Source organism: Henckelia pumila, chromosome 2 (genome assembly GCF_033568475.1).
Source record: "Henckelia pumila isolate YLH828 chromosome 2, ASM3356847v2, whole genome shotgun sequence".
Taxonomy (NCBI): domain Eukaryota; kingdom Viridiplantae; phylum Streptophyta; class Magnoliopsida; order Lamiales; family Gesneriaceae; genus Henckelia; species Henckelia pumila.
In genome coordinates, this window is record NC_133121.1 from 14,174,296 (window position 1) to 14,196,173 (window position 21,878).

The 21,878-nt window shown below is 36.1% G+C and overlaps 1 protein-coding gene across 2 annotated transcripts; it reads left to right on the plus strand.

Annotated features, from left to right (window-relative positions):
- Positions 1-17,216: 17,216 nt before the first annotated feature.
- LOC140879592 (serine/threonine-protein phosphatase PP1 isozyme 9-like) lies at positions 17,217-20,139 on the plus strand. 2 transcript variants are annotated; one of them, XM_073283373.1, is made up of 4 exons: positions 17,217-17,584; positions 18,652-19,211; positions 19,270-19,449; positions 19,640-20,139. In XM_073283373.1, the coding sequence occupies exons 1-4, from the start codon at positions 17,395-17,397 to the stop codon at positions 19,688-19,690; spliced, it is 981 nt and encodes a 326-aa protein (XP_073139474.1). In that variant the 5' UTR covers positions 17,217-17,394; the 3' UTR covers positions 19,691-20,139. The 2 variants fall into 2 exon arrangements, with proteins under 2 accessions (XP_073139474.1, XP_073139475.1); XM_073283374.1 differs by having other exon boundaries at positions 17,222-17,584; positions 19,531-20,139.
- Positions 20,140-21,878: the final 1,739 nt, after the last annotated feature.

Here is a 21,878-nt window from a genome sequence, read left to right on the forward strand (position 1 = left end):
TATTGCGGATGGCTCAATTGACTAGGAACTTGTTTAGAATATACAGTGATTATAAGATGTATTCCACGATAGTCATTCATATTCACTATCACATCTTACATGCACTCTAGTATATTCAAGATCTTAATCTAAAATCATATATTACGTCACAACATAACAATATGATAAAAGATAAAGTAAATGTCAATAAAGAGTGTAAATTATATTAAACAAAAATTGTTTACAATAAGAGTCATCAAAGCCCTCAGCCACAAGTTGGCTAGACGGACACCCACTCTTTCAGGCTGACTATTGGGAATTTGTGGAGAAAACGAGTTTTGAACTTTTGGTAGTGAATAGTGATAAGACCATATATAATTATTAGGAAAACTAGTGTTTTTTTAATTTATATATATGTTTGTCTTTTTGCGATCTTAGTTTTTTATGTTGTCAAAATTCAGTTTTCATCATACATGACTCTTTTGTTTTTGGTAATTTTAGTCATATTTCGAAATGAAGCTGATGCGACATCGATGCAGAACTGACATGTATATCGACACGTTCAGCACTTCCAACGAAAAATAATAAAAAAATATCCAAAAATCAAAATATAAAAGAGTAAAACTTAAATTTGACAACATGAACGACTAAAATCATAAACAATTAAACAACGAAAATTATAACTTTTTTATGACTATTATACTACTTCTTCCTTTGGATATGATATTCTCAATCAAGTGTGGCGATTAAAAACGTGACTCAAAATATAAAAATAAAATATGTTTTCAAATATTTAAATATGTGGGAAAAAAAATCAATTGATTGTCCAAAATCTTATTATTTTATATGGTAATTAATTTAATTTTACCCCACTTAGAAAAAGGGTAAAAGTACAAGAGATGGCTATGTTGGAGAGTAATAAATGGGAAAAACATTTTAGCGTCGTCGGACCCTTTGTGCCAAGTGATGGCATGGCACCTCTTTGTAAGTTTCATGATGCATCGACTAGCCATAACATTTTGTTCAGTCAGGTGATAAAAAAATGTTTGGAAGAATTCCTCATTCTGGTATAATTTGAAAAACAATATATAGTGAAGCCTAGTTTCTTGATTGTGCCATATACTTGTCCAACATTTTGAAGCAACATGATTTTGAAATTTTTGTGATGATAGCTTGGGCAATATGGATTGAAGTTTGTAAAATGTTATATGAAATAAGAAGCAGAATGTAATATCCAATGTGGATTGGGTTTTGGTTCTTCTGGATAATTTTAGGAAGTATAAGGGCCTCCGTAGTCATAAACCTCTATAAGGGGTTTATGTTCTGTCACGTCACTATCACATCAAAAATTAAAAACCTTACACATTTTTTAAACCTCTCTCTGTTATCATAAATTTCTTCAACTATATTTTTATGAGTCACACTATCAACTAAGTATCTCCAACTATATTTTTTTATTCAAAATTTCATTTTTTATTTATAATTTAATTTGTATATATTATTAATTCATATGTTCAATTAAAAATTTATAATATACTAAAAAACTATAAAAATTAGTATGTACTGATTGATTTGGATCATGTGAAATTTATTTTAATGATCCGTTGTTACTTTATCCAATTTAAATTTTAAAGTTGTGTAGATAAATTAAAAAGTATTTAAAAAAAAAATTTAAAAAAAAAAGACCGCTGCCTGCTGCTGCTGCTGCTGCTGACGCACGCCTCTCAATGGGGAGTGCGCCACTTGCAATTGTGTAAAAATTTAAAAAAAAAATTAACACAGTCCCAAGATTTTGGGACCGGTTTATAAAAAATTTTAAAAACCCCACCCCTGCAATGGGGGTGGGTTTTTTAGTAGGAGGTTTATATTTCTATAAACCTCCCACTACAGATGCTCTAATGGAATGTGTGCTGCCCATGAAGAAAATATTGAGCCACAACCGGACCATATTTGGAATTCACCTACACATAGTGAGTGTTTGGTAGAGCTTCTACAAAGTGCTTCTTAGCTTCTAGCTGCATAGAAGTGTTTTTGAATGTTTGAGAATGTTAAATTTTGCTTTAGCTTCTACAACTTTCATCCAAAAGCAAGAAGCTAAAATTTGATGTTTTTTTGGATTCTGCTTTTTTGTTTAAGACATAAAATTACAAGTTGACACTTATACCTTTAAAAACTTATTTTATTACATATGATTTTATTATTTTTTAAACTTTTTTTAATTTACATTATTATTACAAGTATTTTTTTAAAAAAAATATTTTTAAATTTTACATTATTATTACAAGCATTTTTTTAACAATATTTTTTAAAATTTTACATTATTATTACAAGCATTTATATATATATATATTGCATTTTCATAAATTTTGTACATATCTTGTATATTTATACAAAAATTTTCATTTTTTATATTTTTATTTTTATTAATCTTATATATTTTTTCAAGTATTCATGTTATAAAAAATAAAAATTTTTTGATACAAGATTCATAATGTAATAATAATATATAAACTCATTTTTTATAGTGTGAATATCAAAAATTAAATAATCAAATAAGAGTATGATTGTAATTTAGTTAAAAAATTAAGTTTAGAAGCAATTATTCTTCAAACACTAAACTTTAGCTTGTATTAGCTTTCTACTTCTATTTTCAAACACTCATCACTTTAGCTTCTCACTAACTTCAAAATAATCTCTACTATAATCACTTTTAAATAAGTAAAATCTCTCCAAAATACTCCCTTAATGATCTACGAATGGATGTGGATGCTGGTGTGGATGAGGTAATTAGTATTAGGATAGTGGTGCATGATGTGAAGGGTACGATGAAAAGAGCCATGGCAGGAGGCATTAGAAACTCGGGGTCGATCAAGGGTCGGAGCTTATGGCTATTCGTTGTGATATTGATTTTTGTTTGAGAAATGGATTCAGCAACGTTTGTATTTTCTCGGATTGTTTAGAGGCTATTTAATCAGTGAAAAATCCCGACGAACCACAAATGACATGGCACATCGTTTAGCTCGAGTAGCTTTGGGTTTATATGGAAATGCTGAATGGATATGCGGAGTTGGTCCTGTAAAAACTGATGGAATAATATTCCTGTACCAGAACCACCACTGGCAAAGGGGAATTGAGACTCGACAAAGACAACATGATGCGAGACGAAGATTTTGCCAGATGAGAACTCAAAAGACAGGTAGGCACTCTGTGTGAGGGAGTAACCAAGGAAGACACAAGGTGATGAGCGTTGGGTAAGCTTGTGGGAAGAATATGGGCGAAGCCAGGGTTAGCAAAGATAACCAAAGATACGAAGTTTAGAGAGATTTAGGGGGACACCGAGCAGGCGTTCGAAGGACGACTTGTAGGACAAATTGCGTTTAGGAAGTCTATTGATGAGGTAAACTGTTGTGGCAAAGGCAAAAGTGAAAGAGTGGGTGCCCGGTTAGCCAACTTGTGGCTAAGGGCTTTTATGACTCTATGTAAAACAATCTTTTGTTTAATATAATTTACACTTTTATAATGGCATTGACTTTATCTTTCTTCATATTGTTATATTATGATATGCTATTGTTGTTTTGATAAAGACCTTGAATATACTATAGTGTATGTAAGATGTGGTAGCACATGGGGATGGCTATCATGAAACACATCTTATAGTCACTGTATATTCTAAACTGTTCCTAGTCAATTGAGTCGTCCGCAAATAAGGATAAGGATCGCTCGAGATTGAGACTAGCATTTGCGATGCCGAGTACCACGTTTCATTGGTATGGAACATAGAGATGTTCAAAGCATGCAAATGGATATTCATATGATAAATGATCGAACTACCCTATTCGTACTTTCCAAGTGGTTATCACTTATCGAGTGGATAAAGTCCGCGGTTTTGGTTGTACACCATTAGTTCTTATTACTTGAAACATCATTGAGACTCTATATGCTAGTACTGTACTTTGACTCGTTTACCGACTCTATTGGGGTCATCAGGTGTCGGGATTGGGTACAGTTACGACACATATAGGAGTCGATGCTTTGTTGTCAAGGATTCACCACATACTTGCGAGTGTGGATATCCTATGCGATCTGAGGAGATATTAGTGTCACGAATCTCTGGCTAGAGTACATGATGTGTTTTAGGTTAATTGGTTATCCTAGTAACACATGCGATGTCACTATTTGATCTCCAAGATGTAATGCATAGTTATCGAATCTCGAACGACTCTCGATATACCAATAGTTGTTGATTCGATCGGGATATATGGATGAAGGGACCGTACTGTACGCTAACCAAAATCTACTGGTTCTTGCAGGCACTATCAGTAATACCTAGGGAATCATGGGGCGATGTTGCTAGGCGCTCTTACCATGATTCGATGGGTAAGTCGGAAATTGTTGTTCCGAGTCACAAGGAGTTGTGAGCCCACGACTAGCTGTATTCCTGAACCATTGAGGGTTACACAAGTAATGGATTACTAAAACCCCGTAGAGATAGTTAAATTTAAAGAGTTAAATTTAATGAAAGAGAAGTTGGACTTCTTAACTAAAGGGAGTGGGATTTCCTAAAATGACATGGGGATGGACATTTTTGGAAATCACTGAATTCGGATTCAGAAAAATTATCTTGACTCTAAAAATGCAGAAATGGTTTCTGTGCACATTGGTGAAATCAGTTTATCAATCGGAGTCACGATGAATTTTATATTAATTTTTAGAACAACGGGTTTGGCTTGTTGGGCTTAAGTTATGGATTGTGGGCTTTAAGGAGTTAGAGTCCTAACACAATTATAACTTAACCTAGTCTAGAAATTATCTATAAATACATGTAGTGGGTTCAAAAATTGCATGCAATTCATTATCAAATTTTCGAAAACACTACAAAATATTTCAAGAGGATTTTCGAAATCTTCTTGTCCCTTTCGGAGAAAATCCAGTCTTGTGATTTTTGCGAAAAATTACAATTCTGAATTAACAGATCATATCTGTTTATTCTCTACGCAAACTTCTGATTGATTTTTAGTGCAGTCAATCAGAGGGTTTCTATTTTCCATTCGTGGACCTTATTCCGGTGATTGATCGTGACGCCATCGGTTCCCGGGATATACAAGAAGAGCAGATTAAATTCTGTTGGAGTCCATAATCTCGTTTCGAGATTTAAGTTAAAACATTAATTGTGATTATTTGTTTTACTTGTATGAATTTAATCGTAAAAGTTTTGATACCCAGATATGGAATCGTTCCATATTAATAAAATAAATTTTTAAACTTCCGCTGCTCCGGGTATCAATTCTAATTGATCTGAACACAGTTTTCCAACAGTGGTATCAGAGACAGGTTGCTCAGATCAAACGATTAAATTAATCGATTGTACAAAATTTTTAAGCCTCGGTTTTTGAAACAAAACAAATTTTTAAAATTAAATTTTTGACGGGCAAAACACGGGCAGCGATCCGGGGCAGCGCACGGCGCTGCCCAATGGGCAGCGATGGGCTGCCCATCCCGAGCCCCGGTCGGGACACGGGCTGCCCGGGATTGTCCCGGGCAGCCCGGAAAATTAAAATTTTAATTTTTAAAATTTTGAATTTTTGAAATTTGAGTGTTTGATCCGATCGAAAAGTGTTTTTGATAGATCACGAGGCATCGGATCGAATTGTTCGAGTCCGAAATTTTTAAAATTGATTTTTGGATAAATTTGAATTTTTGGAAAATTTATAAATTTTATCCGTTAAATTAAATTTTATAAAATTAATTATTTTGGTACAATTGATGATAAGATATGATCTTATGGATGGATAAGATAAAATATGATTTTATCTTTTAATTATGATGTCATTGCATGTTTATCCAATTATTTTAATTATTGAATTAATTATTGGATAAAAGGATGATCGATTGCCATGACCAATATTTTAGGTGTATGTTAGGTGATTTACATTTGTCCTATTGTTGTTGGTATTAATGGGCTTGGTTTATAGCCCAATATGATTGTCATATGTAATAAAAGTGGGCCTGGTTTATGGCCCGTTCCCACCCCTAAAATGTATCCCATTTTTGTCATCGAAATTTATTATAAATTTATTAGACTTAGTGGGAGATAATGTTTTGAAGAAATGGTGGGCCCAGCAGACAATGAAGACGAAGAAATGTAAATTGGAAGCTCAATGTAATAGGATTGCATTGCATACTTGCATATCACCTAGGATTGGACTTAGACTCGTGATTGGCAACCACTGGTCGATTAGTAAATGGGATCGATCATCCTTAAATAATATATGATATTATTGATGTATGCATTTTTAGACATAAATTGTATGAATCCCGCAAGCATACATAAATTGTATGATGAGACAAATTTTCAAAATAAAATCCCTCATTTAAAATATGATTTAAAATTGATATCAAGATAAACAAAAGGGAATTTTAAATATTGTTTAAATATTCCTACCTTCCATCAACGATCAATGTATGTGATGCTACCCGCGGATATGGTCCGGCTCATATTATTGGGGGGGCCCGTTCGTCGGAAAGCTGTACATTGGATCGACACATGTTGTAAGTTGGGTGGAACTCCCATGGGATTGGCTCATATTATTGGGGATCCACATGGCGACCGTCCATCACAACTTAATATTGATGGGTCATCTTGACATGTCACAATAAACGGCATCATATTATTGGGCCCTTATTGGACATGAGGTAAAAACATGGAGGTTGTTTTGGAAGCAATTGGGCTCTACCTTTTGAAAATTATAGTTGGCTGATATTATTCGGGACTATAGTTTGTCAATTGGACTCCATGTTCCCACTAAAGAAAATGTTTCTCGTTTTCACTAGAGGGTAGTGAAATCGTCAAAATAGTGGGAGTGTAATTCATAAAATGAAATTCGCCATATTTTATGTCTTAGTAAATTAATTGAACAAATCACTGATTATTGTCTGTTTCCTTTTCAGTATTTCATTACTATGAATTCGCGTAATCCACTACTCTCAATTCTCGATCAAAACAAGTTGACTGGCGCTAACTATACGGAATGGTTCCGTAAGTTAAAAATCATCCTAAATTCGGAGAAGGCTTTCTACGTGTTAGAGAAGCGTCCTCCGAAGGAAGCCCCGGCTAACACTAGTCCGGAAGAGTTGAAAAAGCTTGACGATTGGTGGGACCATGATGTCAAGGCAAAGAGTTATATGCTAGCATCAATGTCTGATGAACTCCAGAGGCGATTTGAGGATGCGGTGAATGCTGCTGACATTCACAGCGCACTCAATGAACTTTTTGGAGCTCAGTCAAGGGCCGAGAAATTTGCGACTGTCAAAGAGCTCATGACATGCCGCATGCGAGATGGGACTTCGGTCCGTGAGCATGGGGTACACATGATTGAGCTCATTGAAAAGTTGGTAAAACTCGAACTGACATTAGAGCATGAACTCAATGTGGACTTGTTGCTTCTTTCACTTCCTTCGTCGTTTGACGGCTTTGTGATGAACTTCAATATGAACAAGATAGAGGCCACCCTTGAATAGATGGTCAATATGCTTGTGACTTATGAAGCCACACTAAAGAAGGATAAACCGGTACTCTTGGTTGGCTCCTCTTCTAACTCTAAGAAAGGACCAAGTGGAAAGGGTAAGAAACGTTCTGCCCCGCCCAAGAAGATTGTACCAAATAAGAAGGGAAAGGACAAGGCTTCAATTGAGATAAAAGATGAAAACGTTTGCCATTACTGCAAGAAACCCGGCCATTGGAAACGTAACTGCAAGGAATACTTCGAACAGTTGCGAACTGCAAAAGGTATGTTTTACATTGAAATAAATGTTTCGCTTAATACTTCTTCTTGGGTATTGGATACCGGATGTGGATCTCATATTTGCAATGATTTGCAGGTAATGACAAGAAGTCGTAAGCTAAGGATGGGTGAGACCCAGCTAAGGCTCGGGAATGGTTCTAGAGTCGAAGCCAAAGCTATAGGAGACATTTATTTAGTTTTGCAGAACAATTTTAAGCTATTTTTGAGAAATGTTTTATATGTTCCGGATTTGATCAAAAACATTATATCTATTTCTATGCTTGATAGAGATGGTTTTTCTTGCAATTTTGTAAATGAGATTTGCAATATTTACAAGAATGAATGTTTGATTGGAAATGGACAACTTGAAAACGATCTATATAGCTTAAAATTAAAAGACGTTCCAATTAATTATGTTGATAAACCGGTAACAACAATTAAAAGGAAGGACGATAGTCAAAACCCGGCAAACCTTTGGCATGCTAGGCTAGGTCATATTTTCTCAAGGAGGATGAACAAGCTAGTGGGAGAGGGCATGTTTGATATGTCTGATATTAACTCTCTACCTACTTGTGAGTTCTGCCTAAAGGGAAAAATGACTAAATCTCCTTTCAAAGGGAAACCTGAGCGTAGTCAAAATCTGTTGGATTTGATCCATACAGATGTTTGCGGTCCATTTAGGATTGGTACTAAATGTGGCAACACCTACTTCATTACCTTTATTGATGATCATTCTAGGTATGGGTATTTATATTTAATGAAATATAAGTCTGAAGCATTTGAAAGGTTCAAAGAATTCAAGGCTGAAGTAGAAAACAAACTAGATAAAAGTATTAAGGCACTTCAATCGGATCGAGGTGGAGAATACTTAAGTACCGAGTTTTTGGACTATCTAAAAGAGAATGAGATTCTCTCACAGTGGACTCCTCCTATGACACCTCAGCTTAATGGTGTTTTGGAGCGTCGCAATCGAACTTTGTTGGACATGGTTCGATCCATGATGAGCTTCACTGAGCTCCCCCCTTCGTTTTGGGGCTACGCGCTTGAAACGGCGCTATTGTTGTTAAACAACGTCCATACTAAAGCAGTAAATAAAACACCATACGAGTTATGGAATGGCAAAGCTCCTAAGTATTCGTACTTGAGGATTTGGGGATGTCCTGCTTACGTGAAGCAGACAGTGGGAGATAAGTTGGATAGTCGATCCTCCTTATGTTATTTTGTGGGGTATCCGAAGAATTCAATCGGATATTATTTCTATCATCCTAATGAAACAAAAGTGTTTGTTTCAAGGAATGCCACCTTCTTGGATAAGGAGTTCTTATTGGATAAGAAAGGCAAGATGATGGAACTCGAAGAAATTCGAGAAGAACCCGAGATACAAAATAGCGATCCTACACCTCAAGAATCATCACAAGACACGCCTATTACTAGGAGATCCGAGAGGACTTCTAGGCCTTCTATTAGATATGGTCTTCTTCTTGAAGGGGATCAAAGTGAACCCGACATTGGATGTGATCCAAGAAACTTCAAGGAAGCAATTTCTGATGCGGATTCAAATTTATGGCTTGAAGCTATGCAATCAAAAATAGATTCGATGCATTCTAACCAAATTTGGTCTTTAGTAGATCCTCCCGATGGAATTGTTCCAATTGGGTGCAAATGGATCTACAAGAGAAAGCTTGGGCCTGATGGAAAGGTATTGACCTACAAGGCACGATTGGTGGCAAAAGGTTATACTCAAAGACAAGGAGTTGACTATGATGAAAACTTTTCACCAGTCGCAATGTTCAAGTTCATAAGAATCCTTATTGTCATAGCAGCATGGTATGACTATGAGATATGGCAAATGGATGTAAAGACTGCATTTCTTAATGGAAACATTAAGGAAGAGATCTATATGACGCAGCCTGAGGGATACACATCCATGGGAAGCGAGCATACGGTATGCAAGCTTCAGAGATCAATCTATGGTCTCAAACAAGCATCAAGAAGTTGGAACCAAAAATTTGATGAAACAATAAAGGATTTTGGTTTCATCAAAAACCCGGAGGAACCATGCGTATACAAGAAAGTAGTTAAGAATGCGGTAACATTCTTAGTACTTTATGTTGATGACATTCTACTCATTGGGAATGACGTAGGGATGTTGCAGTCAACAAAGATATGGTTATCAAGTAGATTCTCGATGAAGGATTTGGGTGAGGCCTCCTATATTCTTGGGATACAGATCTATAGAGATAGATCTAAGAGAATGATAGGACTTACTCAATCAACCTACATCGAAACCATATTGAAAAGTTTTTCAATGGATGAGTCCAAGAGAGGACATCTACCTATGTGTCATAGAGTTTCTTTATCCAAGTTTATGTGTCCCAAGACTGACGAAGAGATAGAGAAGATGACACACATACCATATGCGTCAGCCATTGGTAGTATCATGTATGGGATGATATCTACCAGACCGGATGTGGCCTATGCTCTGAGCGTCACGAGCAGATATCAAGCCAATCCCGGTCAAATGCATTGGAAAGCCGTGAAGGATATTCTTAAGTACTTGCGAAGGACTAAGAATGTGTTCATGGTTTATGGAGGAAGAGAATTGAAGTTGGAAGGCTACACCGACTCTAGCTTCCAATGTGACGTGGATGACTCGAAATCAACCTCTGGATTTGTATTCGTGCTCAATGGCGGTGCTGTCTCTTGGAAGAGTTCCAAGCAAGACACCACAGCGGATTCCACCACTGAGGCAGAATACATTGCAGCATCAGCTGCTGCTAAAGAGGCGGTTTGGATAAGGAAATTCATCCAAGAGTTGGGTGTAATTCCTGAAGCTTTTGGTCCAGTCCCGGTGTACTGTGACAACACGGGTGCCGTTGCTCAGGCAAAGGAGCCAAGGTCTCATCAGAAGTCCAAACACGTACTGAGGAAATACCACATCATCCGGGAGATTGTGGAAAGAGGAGACATCAGTGTCGAGAGAGTGGCCTCTACAGACAATATCGCTGATCCGCTTACTAAGCCCTTGCCAGGACCATTGTTTGACAAACATCGCGAAGCAATGGGATTACGTAGTATGACTAGTTGGCTTTAGGGCAAGTGGGAGATTGAAAGAGTGGGTGCCCGGTTAGCTAACTTGTGGCTAAGGGCTTTTATGACTCTATGTAAAACAATATTTTGTTTAATATAATTTACACTTTTATAATGACATTGACTTTATCTTTCTTCATATTGTTATATTATGATATACTATTGTTGTTTTGATAAAGACCTTGAATATACTATAGTGTATGTAAGATGTGGTAGCACATGGGGATGACTATCATGAAACACATCTTATAGTCACTGTATATTCTAAACTGTTCCTAGTCAATTGAGCCGTCCACAAATAAGGATAAGGATCGCTCGAGATTGAGACTAGCATTTGCGATGTCGAGTACCACGTTTCATTGGTATGGAACATAGAGATGTTCAAAGCATGCAAATGGATATTTATATGATGAATGATCGAACTACCCTATTCGGACTTTCCAAGTGGTTATCACTTATCGAGTGGATAAAGTCCGCGGTTTTGGTTGTATACCATTAGTCCTTATTACTTGAAACATCATTGAGACTCTATATGCTAGTACTGTACTTTGACTAGTTTACCGACTCTATGAGGGTCATCAGGTGTCGGGATTGGGTACAGTTACGACACATATAGGAGTCGATGCTTTGTTGTCAAGGATTCACCACATACTTGCGAGTGTGGATATCCTATGCGATCTGAGGAGATATTAGTGTCACGAATCTCTGGCCAGAGTACATGATGTGTTTTAGGTTAATTGGTTATCCTAGTAACACATGCGATGTCACTATTTGATTTCCAAGATGTAATGCATAGTTATCGAATCTCGAACGACTCTCGATATACCAATGGTTGTTGATTCGATCGGGATATATGGATGAAGGGACTGTACTGTACGCTAACCAAAATCTACTGGTTCTTGCAGGCACTATCAGTAATACCTAGGGAATCATGGGGCGATGTTGCTAGGCGCTCTTACCATGATTCGATGGGTAAGTCGGAAATTGTTGTTCCGAGTCACAAGGAGTTGTGAGCCCACGACTAGCTGTATTCCTGAACCATTGAGGGTTACACAAGTAATGGATTACTAAAACCCCGTAGAGATAGTTAAATTTAAAGAGTTAAATTTAATGAAAGAGAAGTTGGACTTCTTAACTAAAGGGAGTGGGATTTCTTAAAATGACATAGAGATGGACATTTTTGGAAATCACTGAATTCGAATTCAGAAAAATTATCTTGACTCTAAAAGATGCAGAAATGGTTTCTGTGCACATTGGTGAAATCAGTTTATCAATCGGAGTCACGATAAATTTTATATTAATTTTTAGAACAACGGGTTTGGCTTGTTGGGCTTAAGTTATGGATTGTGGGCTTTAAGGAGTTAGAGTCCTAACACAATTATAACTTAACAGAGTCTAGAAATTATCTATAAATACATGTAGTGGGTTCAAAAATTGCATGCAATTCATTATCAAATTTTCGAAAACACTACAAAATATTTCAAGAGGATTTTCGAAATCTTCTTGTCCCTTTCGGAGAAAATCCAGTCTTGTGATTTTTGCGAAAAATTACAATTCTGAATTAACAGATCATATCTGTTTATTCTCTACGCAAACTTCTGATTGATTTCTAGTGCAGTCAATCAGAGGGTTTCTGTTTTCCATCGTGGACCTTATTCCGGTGATTGATCGTGACGCCATCGGTTCCCGGGATATACAAGAAGAGCAGATTAAATTCTGTTGGAGTCCATAATCTCGTTTCGAGATTTAAGGTAAAACATTAATTGTGATTATTTGTTTTACTTGTATGAATTTAATCGTAAAAGTTTTGATACCCAGATATGGAATCGTTCCATATTAATAAAATAAATTTTTAAACTTCCGCTGCACCAGGTATCAATTCTAATTGATCTGAACATAGTTTTCCAACAAAAAGGCCAAAACTTGGTAGCGACAGACACATGATGGAGAAGCGCTAGACCAGTTTCAACAACATGACGATGACGACGTTCAGCGAAGCCATTGTGTTCAGGAGTATGGAGAGGGGTGGTCAGATGAGAAATCCCATGCAGACTAAGAAAGTCTTTGAGATCAAGGAATTCGCCACCATTATCAGTGTATAGGGTGAGAATGAGATGACCAAAACGTTTTTCCACAAGTGACTTGAAACACCGAAAAACAGGGAGAACGTCCGACTTATGTTTTAAAGGATAAAGCCAAATATATTTGCTGTAGTGATCAACAAAGATAACATAATATTTACAGTCATCACTAGATAGAACAGGGGAGGTCCAGACATCAGAAAAAATAAGTTCAAGAGGAAATTGAGAGGATAATGAAGAATCATGAAAAGGTAATTTATGACTTTTATTGCACTGGCAAGAGTTACAATTAAAACGACGCAACGGAGAATTAAAGGACGACAACGACTTAGACACTACTAATTGACGTAGGACTCGATCAGATGGATGACCTAGACTATGATGCCAGACGGGCTGAGACACAAAAGAGGAGGTAAATGCCAGTGGTGAAGATGGTGTGGGCGCAGACACCATCTTTAAGTGGACCCTGATGGAGAATTGCCCCGGTGCGATGGTCTTTCACCTGAAAATCAGCGAAAGAGAAAACAACCAGGACGTCATTAGATTTACACAGTTGTGAAACTGATAAAAGATTCTTCTAAATTGAGGGCACACACAAGGCATGAGGAAATTGAAGAGAAGCAGGATTAATGGGTGGTGAGATGCAACCTGTGTGGGTCATGGGAAGACCAGTTCCGTCACCAACAATTACACCATCAGAACCCACATAAGGGTCATGCATTGAGAAATTGGCAAGATCAGATGCCACGTGATGAGTGGCGCCGGAGTCAAGAATCCAGTCAGACGGAGAAGACGGTGCAAGCAAGTAAGCCGCTGGGGAAGCAGAAGGACCAGAGGCGGAATAAGACTGCCCAGAAAGTGCCACAGGAGCTGGTAGATACTGAAAATCCGGGCAGCGTTTGGTAGAATGCCCCTGACGACCGCAGAGTTGACAACGCCCAAGATAGGGTCGAGGGACACGCTGTCCGTTTGCTGACGGAGACGATTGCTGCGGCTGTCGAGAAGCCCAGTCGCCAGGGTGGCGGATTGGTTGGTGGTGCACGACGGGGGCGTTATTCGCGACGAGCGGTGAACGGCGAAAGCCCCCAGTCGATCTGGCAGACGGATTGGCGGTGACCGGAAGAGTGATCTGGGTGTCCCTGCGAGCAGCCAAATGAGCTTCATGATTTAGGAGTTTATCATGTAACTCCTCATACGATATTGCAGAATCACGGGCTTGAATAGCATGAGCAAGTTCTTTATAATCATCATCCAAACCATGAAGAACTTTGATGGTGAGATCCTCGATGTCGACAGGTGCATTCATGAGAGCCAGTTCATCAGCTTTGGATTTGATGAGCTGCATGAATTCGGTGATGGACTGGTTGCCCTTAATTGGATTGCGAAGTTGCGTCTTTAACTGGGCTATGCGGCCACGGGAGGGCTTGCCATAAGTGAGGGCAAGGGTGTTCCAAGCATCTGCGGATGTGGTGGGAGTAGCAATAAACAGAATCAATAACGGAGATAGTGATCCAATGATAATATCCAATATCAGTTGATCCTGGCGGATCCAGGCGGTGTACGCAGGATTCAACGTTGAAGTGGTATCAGTTGTAACTAATTTGGCCGGACAGAGATGAGAACCATCAACAAATCCAAGCAGATCATGATCAGTAAGGAGGGTCGTGAACTGCAGACGCCATGAAAGAAAATTGGAGAAGGTGAGCTTCAAAGGCACATGAGCAGCAGCATTGAAGGAGATCGGAGTGGCAGGGGCAGCAGCTGGAGTGGTGGCGGCGGCCATGGAAAACGGCAGCGGCGGCTCGGCGAAGAGGGAGGGCGGCGGCGGCTAAGGTTAAGGATATTTTAGTGGCGTATGCCAGAGGCTCGTGATACCATGTAGAAACTGATGGAATAATATTGTTTTGATATATTTCCAAAAATGAATACAAGACTAGTTTATATACAACTAGATAACCTAAGAGATAAAAGAAAAATACAAAATATACAGAAGATAATATAGAATATATTCCAAGATATAGAATATATTCCAATAGGTCCTAGTTGGTTTAATAGTATTGTAATGAATGATTTGAATTAAATGCTATGCATTAATTTTCAAAAAAAAAAAATACAAGAGATGGACGCTTCACCAATAAGGATAAGTAGTAGACACCCACAACACCAAACAATATCATGAAGTTTTTCTTTTTATTTTTCCCCTAAAGTAATTTCATCCTCATTATATATATATTTTTAAAAAGGTGCTTAATAAATATTTATGTACTTATGAAAAGTTTATTAATTTATAATTTAATTTAATTTTACTTTATTTCTAGGATATAATTTGTATTAATGAATTTTCTCTTAATTAAAATTTGGGGTTTAAAATGCTGTAATATTAGTTAAAAAGTTGTAATTAGATCACGTTTATGCCACAAATAATATGTGTGTGGGACTTGCTAGTTAAAATGAATATATCACGTGCCTAACCTGATGCGGATTCGAGTCCTTACAAATTACTTTATAAGCATCCAAACTACAAAATATTAAATATATAAATGTTAGATTCCGAGAGTTTGTTTGGATTAATTTATTTGCGATTATAGATTTCAAATATATGTTTTGGATTCATTTTAATTGCTCGAAAACATTTACTAAAGGGAAATTTCGAAATTTATTGTATTTAATGTGGTGGATAAAATGGTAATTGATTCTTAAACTTACACACCAAACACCATATAATTAACTATGCTACATAAATCTATTGAAATATCATGAAAATTGACCGGATCAAACTCTTAAACTGAGCTAAAAAAAACATGGGTTAACTGGACACATTACCTCAATAAAATCATAGATTGCTGAAAACCTCTTATAACTATTAATCCATCGTGTTTTTAAATTTTGAGCACACATACCCTTAAAAACACGTACGGACAAAAGGTTGTGTGCTCAAAATTTAAAAACATGAGTACGTATGTGTTCAAGATTCAAAAACACACAGAGCTAATAGATCATTATTTTTTCAAATTCCAAGATATAGAATATATTCCAATAGGTCCTAGTTGGTTTAATAGTATTGTAATGAATGATTTGAATTAAATGCTATGCATTAATTTTCAAAAAAAAAAATACAAGAGATGGACGCTTCACCAATAAGGATAAGTAGTAGACACCCACAACACCAAACAATATCATGAAGTTTTTCTTTTTATTTTTCCCCTAAAGTAATTTCATCCTCATTATATATATATTTTTAAAAAGGTGCTTAATAAATATTTATGTACTTATGAAAAGTTTATTAATTTATAATTTAATTTAATTTTACTTTATTTCTAGGATATAATTTGTATTAATGAATTTTCTCTTAATTAAAATTTGGGGTTTAAAATGCTGTAATATTAGTTAAAAAGTTGTAATTAGATCACGTTTATGCCACAAATAATATGTGTGTGGGACTTGCTAGTTAAAATGAATATATCACGTGCCTAACCTGATGCGGATTCGAGTCCTTACAAATTACTTTATAAGCATGTTAGATTCTGAGAGTTTGTTTGGATTAATTTATTTGCGATTATAGATTTCAAATATATGTTTTGGATTCATTTTAATTGCTCGAAAACATTTACTAAAGGGAAATTTCGAAATTTATTGTATTTAATGTGGTGGATAAAATGGTAATTGATTCTTAAACTTACACACCAAACATCATATAATTAACTATGCTACATAAATCTATTGAAATATCATGAAAATTGACCGGATCAAACTCTTAAACTGGGCTAAAAAAAACATGGGTTAACTGGACACATTACCTCAATAAAATCATAGATTGCTGAAAACCTCTTATAACTATTAATCCATCGTGTTTTTAAATTTTGAGCACACATACCCTTAAAAACACGTACGGACAAAAGGTTGTGTGCTCAAAATTTAAAAACATGAGTACGTATGTGTTCAAGATTCAAAAACACACAGAGCTAATAGATCATTATTTTTTCAAAATAAGTTTTTAGCAATCTCGATATTTTACACTTTAGAGAGATAGTGTATGCTATTACCTCAAAAAAACATTCATTTTCAGACATTTACATCACTTGATTATCTACCATATAGCCCTAGAAAGAAGTACAATACAATTCAAATCCATTCCATATTAAAATTAACAAAATCAAAAATTGCTCTCAGATCATTGTATTTACATAAAAATTACTCATAATTTTCATACAAAATAGCACGCTATCCCGTAAGGCCGTAACAAAAAATTTATTTAACTCGATTCGTTTGAAAAATTATTATTTATATGCAAAAAATTATTGCGTTTGCCTACCCTGATGCGGAAAGCTACGAGGTTCTCCACTCCACCACGACAGGATAATTAAAGAGAGGATTTTTTTGAGGATAAGCAAAGAAACGAGACGAAACCCATGAATCATCTTCCCTGAATCCGAGGAATATCTGATCCAATTCGGAAAACAACGATGATGACAATGGAGGGAATGATGGATGGTGGGGTGTTGGATGATATCATCCGCCGTTTGTTGGAAGGGAAGGGCGGGAAACAGGTCCAGCTTTCCGAGACGGAGATCCGCCAACTATGCATCAACGCCCGCCAAATCTTCCTCTCTCAGCCCACTCTACTCAAGCTCCGCGCCCCTGTCAGGATCGGCGGTATGTGTTGATTAATCTTCATCTGTGTTTTTTTTTCTTTTCTTTCTGAATTCTCGACGTTATCTGGACAAGCAATCCGGCCGATTTCTATTGCCTTTTGAGGTTTGAAATGGCTGATGTTTAAGGTTGATTGAAGTGAAATTTTGTCCAAGGTTGTTGCTTTATTTTGGCAATTTGGTGCGCGAAGATTGAGCAAATGTCTGGACGATTCAATCTGGTTTTGGGCTACTGTTGAAAAAGATGTTCTTGTATGCTGTTATTTGGATGGGAATGAATATATATATCTACAGGGTTTTTTTTAAAAAAAAAAAATTAAAATCTGGATTAATCCTAGCTAGTTTATTTCCTTATATAATCATTCACCTTGGGACTGAATCAGAGGCAAGCTAGTTTGTAACTGATGTTTGAACGGTTAAATTCGAGATCACGAAGATCATCTTCCTTCACCTAATAATCTTCGAAAAAAATATGCACAAGGATGGAGGACCTCGCCGCCCTTGTCGAAATTCCATGTCCTTCTGTGTTGATTTTATGGAGCAACCCGCAGAGTGCGATCAAAATGTGGGGTTTGGACTGCTACATGTTTTTAAAAATTTGAGTTTTTATGTTACCATAAATTACATCCATTCATTCCCACTGTTGATATGATGGAAGAGTAACATCACGTATAAGGCACTTCTTTGATGATGTCAACGATTTTTCAATTATTTTTATGGAAGGTGACTGATATCATAAAATCAAGCAGAATTTGATAATGTTATTGTAAGGTAGTTATATCTTGGTGTGTCACGATGTAAATACTCAAAACATTGTTAGAATGGGAATTTTTATACACTTAAAATATATATCATGTATGATGACAGTGCTTGTTCAGCTCGTCAGTTGCGTTTTTTGCTTTTTAGCATACTGATAAAGGTTGTATTCTATAGATTATATCTTGAAGAGATGAGCTATGTTGAATGTGCTGGACTGTGTGGTCTAATATGTGATTGTTAGCCATTGAGTCATACTTTTTCATGCTTCATGTGCTTATGGAGGTTTGTAAATAGAGAACTTCTTTCTTACAGGCGATGTACATGGACAATATCAAGACCTGTTGAGGCTCTTTGAACGTGGTGGTTATCCCCCTGAGGCAAATTACTTATTTTTAGGAGATTACGTTGATCGAGGAAAGCAAAGTTTAGAGACTATATGCTTACTATTGGCTTACAAGATAAGGTATCCGGATAAAATTTTCCTTTTGCGAGGAAATCATGAAGATGCCAAGATCAACCGTATTTATGGATTTTATGACGAATGCAAAAGGAGATTCAATGTTCGATTGTGGAAGATATTCAGCGAGTGCTTTAATTGTTTGCCGGTAGCTGCAGTCATTGACGAAAAGATACTATGCATGCACGGAGGGCTTTCTCCAGAGTTAAAACGGTTGGAACAGATAAAAAAGATTCCAAGGCCCACTGACATTCCAGACAATGGTCTCCTGTGTGATTTGCTGTGGTCCGATCCTGATCCCAGGGTGGTCGGTTGGTCTGAGAGTGATAGAGGTGTTTCGTGCACTTTCGGGCCAGATGCCGTCGCCAAATTTTTGGATGATAATGACTTGGACCTCATTTGCCGGGGTCATCAGGTATACAATTTTTCGATTACTCCCTTATTACTTGGTGAACATGAAATGCATAATGCAGGTGGTGGAGGATGGATACGAGTTCTTTGCTCAAAGAAGACTCGTCACCATATTTTCTGCTCCGAACTACGGTGGAGAGTTTGACAACGTTGGTGCCGTCATGAGTGTCGACAAATCGCTGGTTTGTTCTTTTGATATACTAAAACCTGCCGCAAACACGTCCAAGTCACCTCTCAAAAAGGTATACATCACCATCATTATGTCACATTGTCTTCTTGTATTCATGGGTAATTTTCAGTTTCTCCTTTCCATTTTCGGACAGCCACCTAAAATCGGAACCTCGTGATACATTATAAAATGCATGTGGAAGTTTGTGGAATTGTACAAGAGGAATGGAAAGCATAATACATCTTGCATTTCTTTGTTCATAGTTTTGTATAGAGAAAGTTGCGCCTCAAGCAGGGGGAACGCAGAATAACTAGACAACCATCCTCAAGTGGGAAAAAAAATATTTTTTTCATATGTAAATTTCGTCGAAGTGCATATTTTTCGCCCTCTCTTAATGGAAGAGATCACGCCCCAGCCTTCCTTCGGCCCCTCGAGATGGACTTCCTTGGTCCACTCCCGTGTCCAAGCGAGTTATACACTTGGAGAGGTCATTTTTTTTTTAAAAAAAATGGTTGACCAGGTCGGTTTTCCCAAATATTCCGTGTTGAAGCCTTGTCAAAGCTACGTGGCCTGTGAGTCTGTAAATTGTAGAAGATTTGAGGTGTTTGTTTGCCTATACAGGGGATCATTTGTGAGTCTTGAAAGTTTTGTTTCATGTTTGTTAGTATCCTTCAAGGGAGAGTATTTTACAGTTGCTAAGAGGTTTCTGTAATAAAAAGATTCTTCTATCAATTTTTGTTTTTGGATCTAATCTGTTTTTTGACATCAAGTTTTTTAGATTAAAAAAAATTCTCTCTTAGGTTTTTTGGTTAAAAAAAAATTTTAGAACTGATTTTTTATGGTTTCTCAAAAGTTATAATTAATTATGTTCGAAAAATATATATTGTTGCTGCAAAATATGCATAATCATTGTTATCCAGATTATGATGTACAATAATTTTCTTACAGATTGCAAGTTTGCGTGCGTTAGGCTTGAGAAAACTAACGGATCTTAATATGGTTACAAAAATGTTTTTTTTTTTCGCGAAGTTAGAGTTTTTATTTTTTATTTTATTTTTTCTTTTTAAAAGGTGAACTTATTTAATTGTTTTTTAAAAAAACTGAAATTTCTATATCACGTGAGGAAGGATTTGTTGATTGAATACGAATTCGACGAAATCTACTAGGGGTAAAATATAATATAGTTGAAATGATTTGATTATTTTTACCATGCCTTGTAAATTTCTTCTTTTAATTTTTTTTTATTTGTTTACGCATAAGGTTGAAATATTATATATATATATATATATATATATATACTGGTAGTCAAACACAATCTCTACTTTACGCTAGCGATACAACGCATAAATATTATGAAATATAATGAAAATTTAAATTAACATGATTTATTTCTAACAAATGCGAAAAAGGTGGTAAAAGAACATGATGAAGAAGTTGAGAAAGTGAGACAATGATATATTAGTTTTAGTGAATAATAAATATTAAGGATAATTTTTCGAAAGTGAGGCAGTGATATATGAGTTTTAAATGAATAATAAATATTAAGGATAATTTTTTACTGTAGTTAAAACGACAAAAAAAAAAAGGATTATTATAACCTTCTCGTATATTATAATATTTGTTGTGAAAAAGTAAAAATTTATGGTAAAAAGTAAATACTCCAAAACTCAAAATATATCAAACTCTACACTTTATAATATTTTTCTCTTAACTCAATTGTATTTTTCATCACAAATGAAGACCTATTTATAGATCCACATTTGAGATTAGTCCAAAAATTAATACATCATCATCTACATCATCACACACTAATTTTCCATATTTTACAACTCAATATTCAACATTCAATATTCAATATTCAACATAATAATAATAATATGTTTTTCAACACTTCCCCTTGTGATGATGATCGTGATATGATGACTGTCTTCATTACGTGTTTTATACTGCCTCGTTAAAAACCTTACTAGAAAAAATCCAGTGGGATAAAAACCATAGTAAGGAAAAAAGAGTGCAGCCACGTAAACTCCCCCTCATGTTAACATGAGTGATTCTTCACATATTCCGTAGATTGCACATCCCAATGTTATATATATGATTTCTGAATATTGTCGTAGGAAGCGTCTTTGTGAAGAGATCTGATAAGTTCTCACTTGATTGAATGTAACAGATATCAATATCTTTATTCTTCTCAAGCTCTTGAGTGTAGCCAAAGAACTTTGGGGGGATATGTTTTGTTCTGTCACTTTGGATGTATCCTTCTTTCATTTGAGCGATACATGCAGCATTATCTTCATACAACGTCACAGGCTTCTTGTCTATTGATAATCCACAAGAAGTTTGGATATGTTGTATCATTGATTTTAGCCAAACACATTCACGGCTTGCTTCATTTAGCGCAATAATCTCAGCGTGATTTGATGAAGTTGTTACGAGTGTTTGTTTCTGTGAACGCCAAGAAATTGCGGTGCCTCCACGAGTAAATACATATCCGGTTTGGGA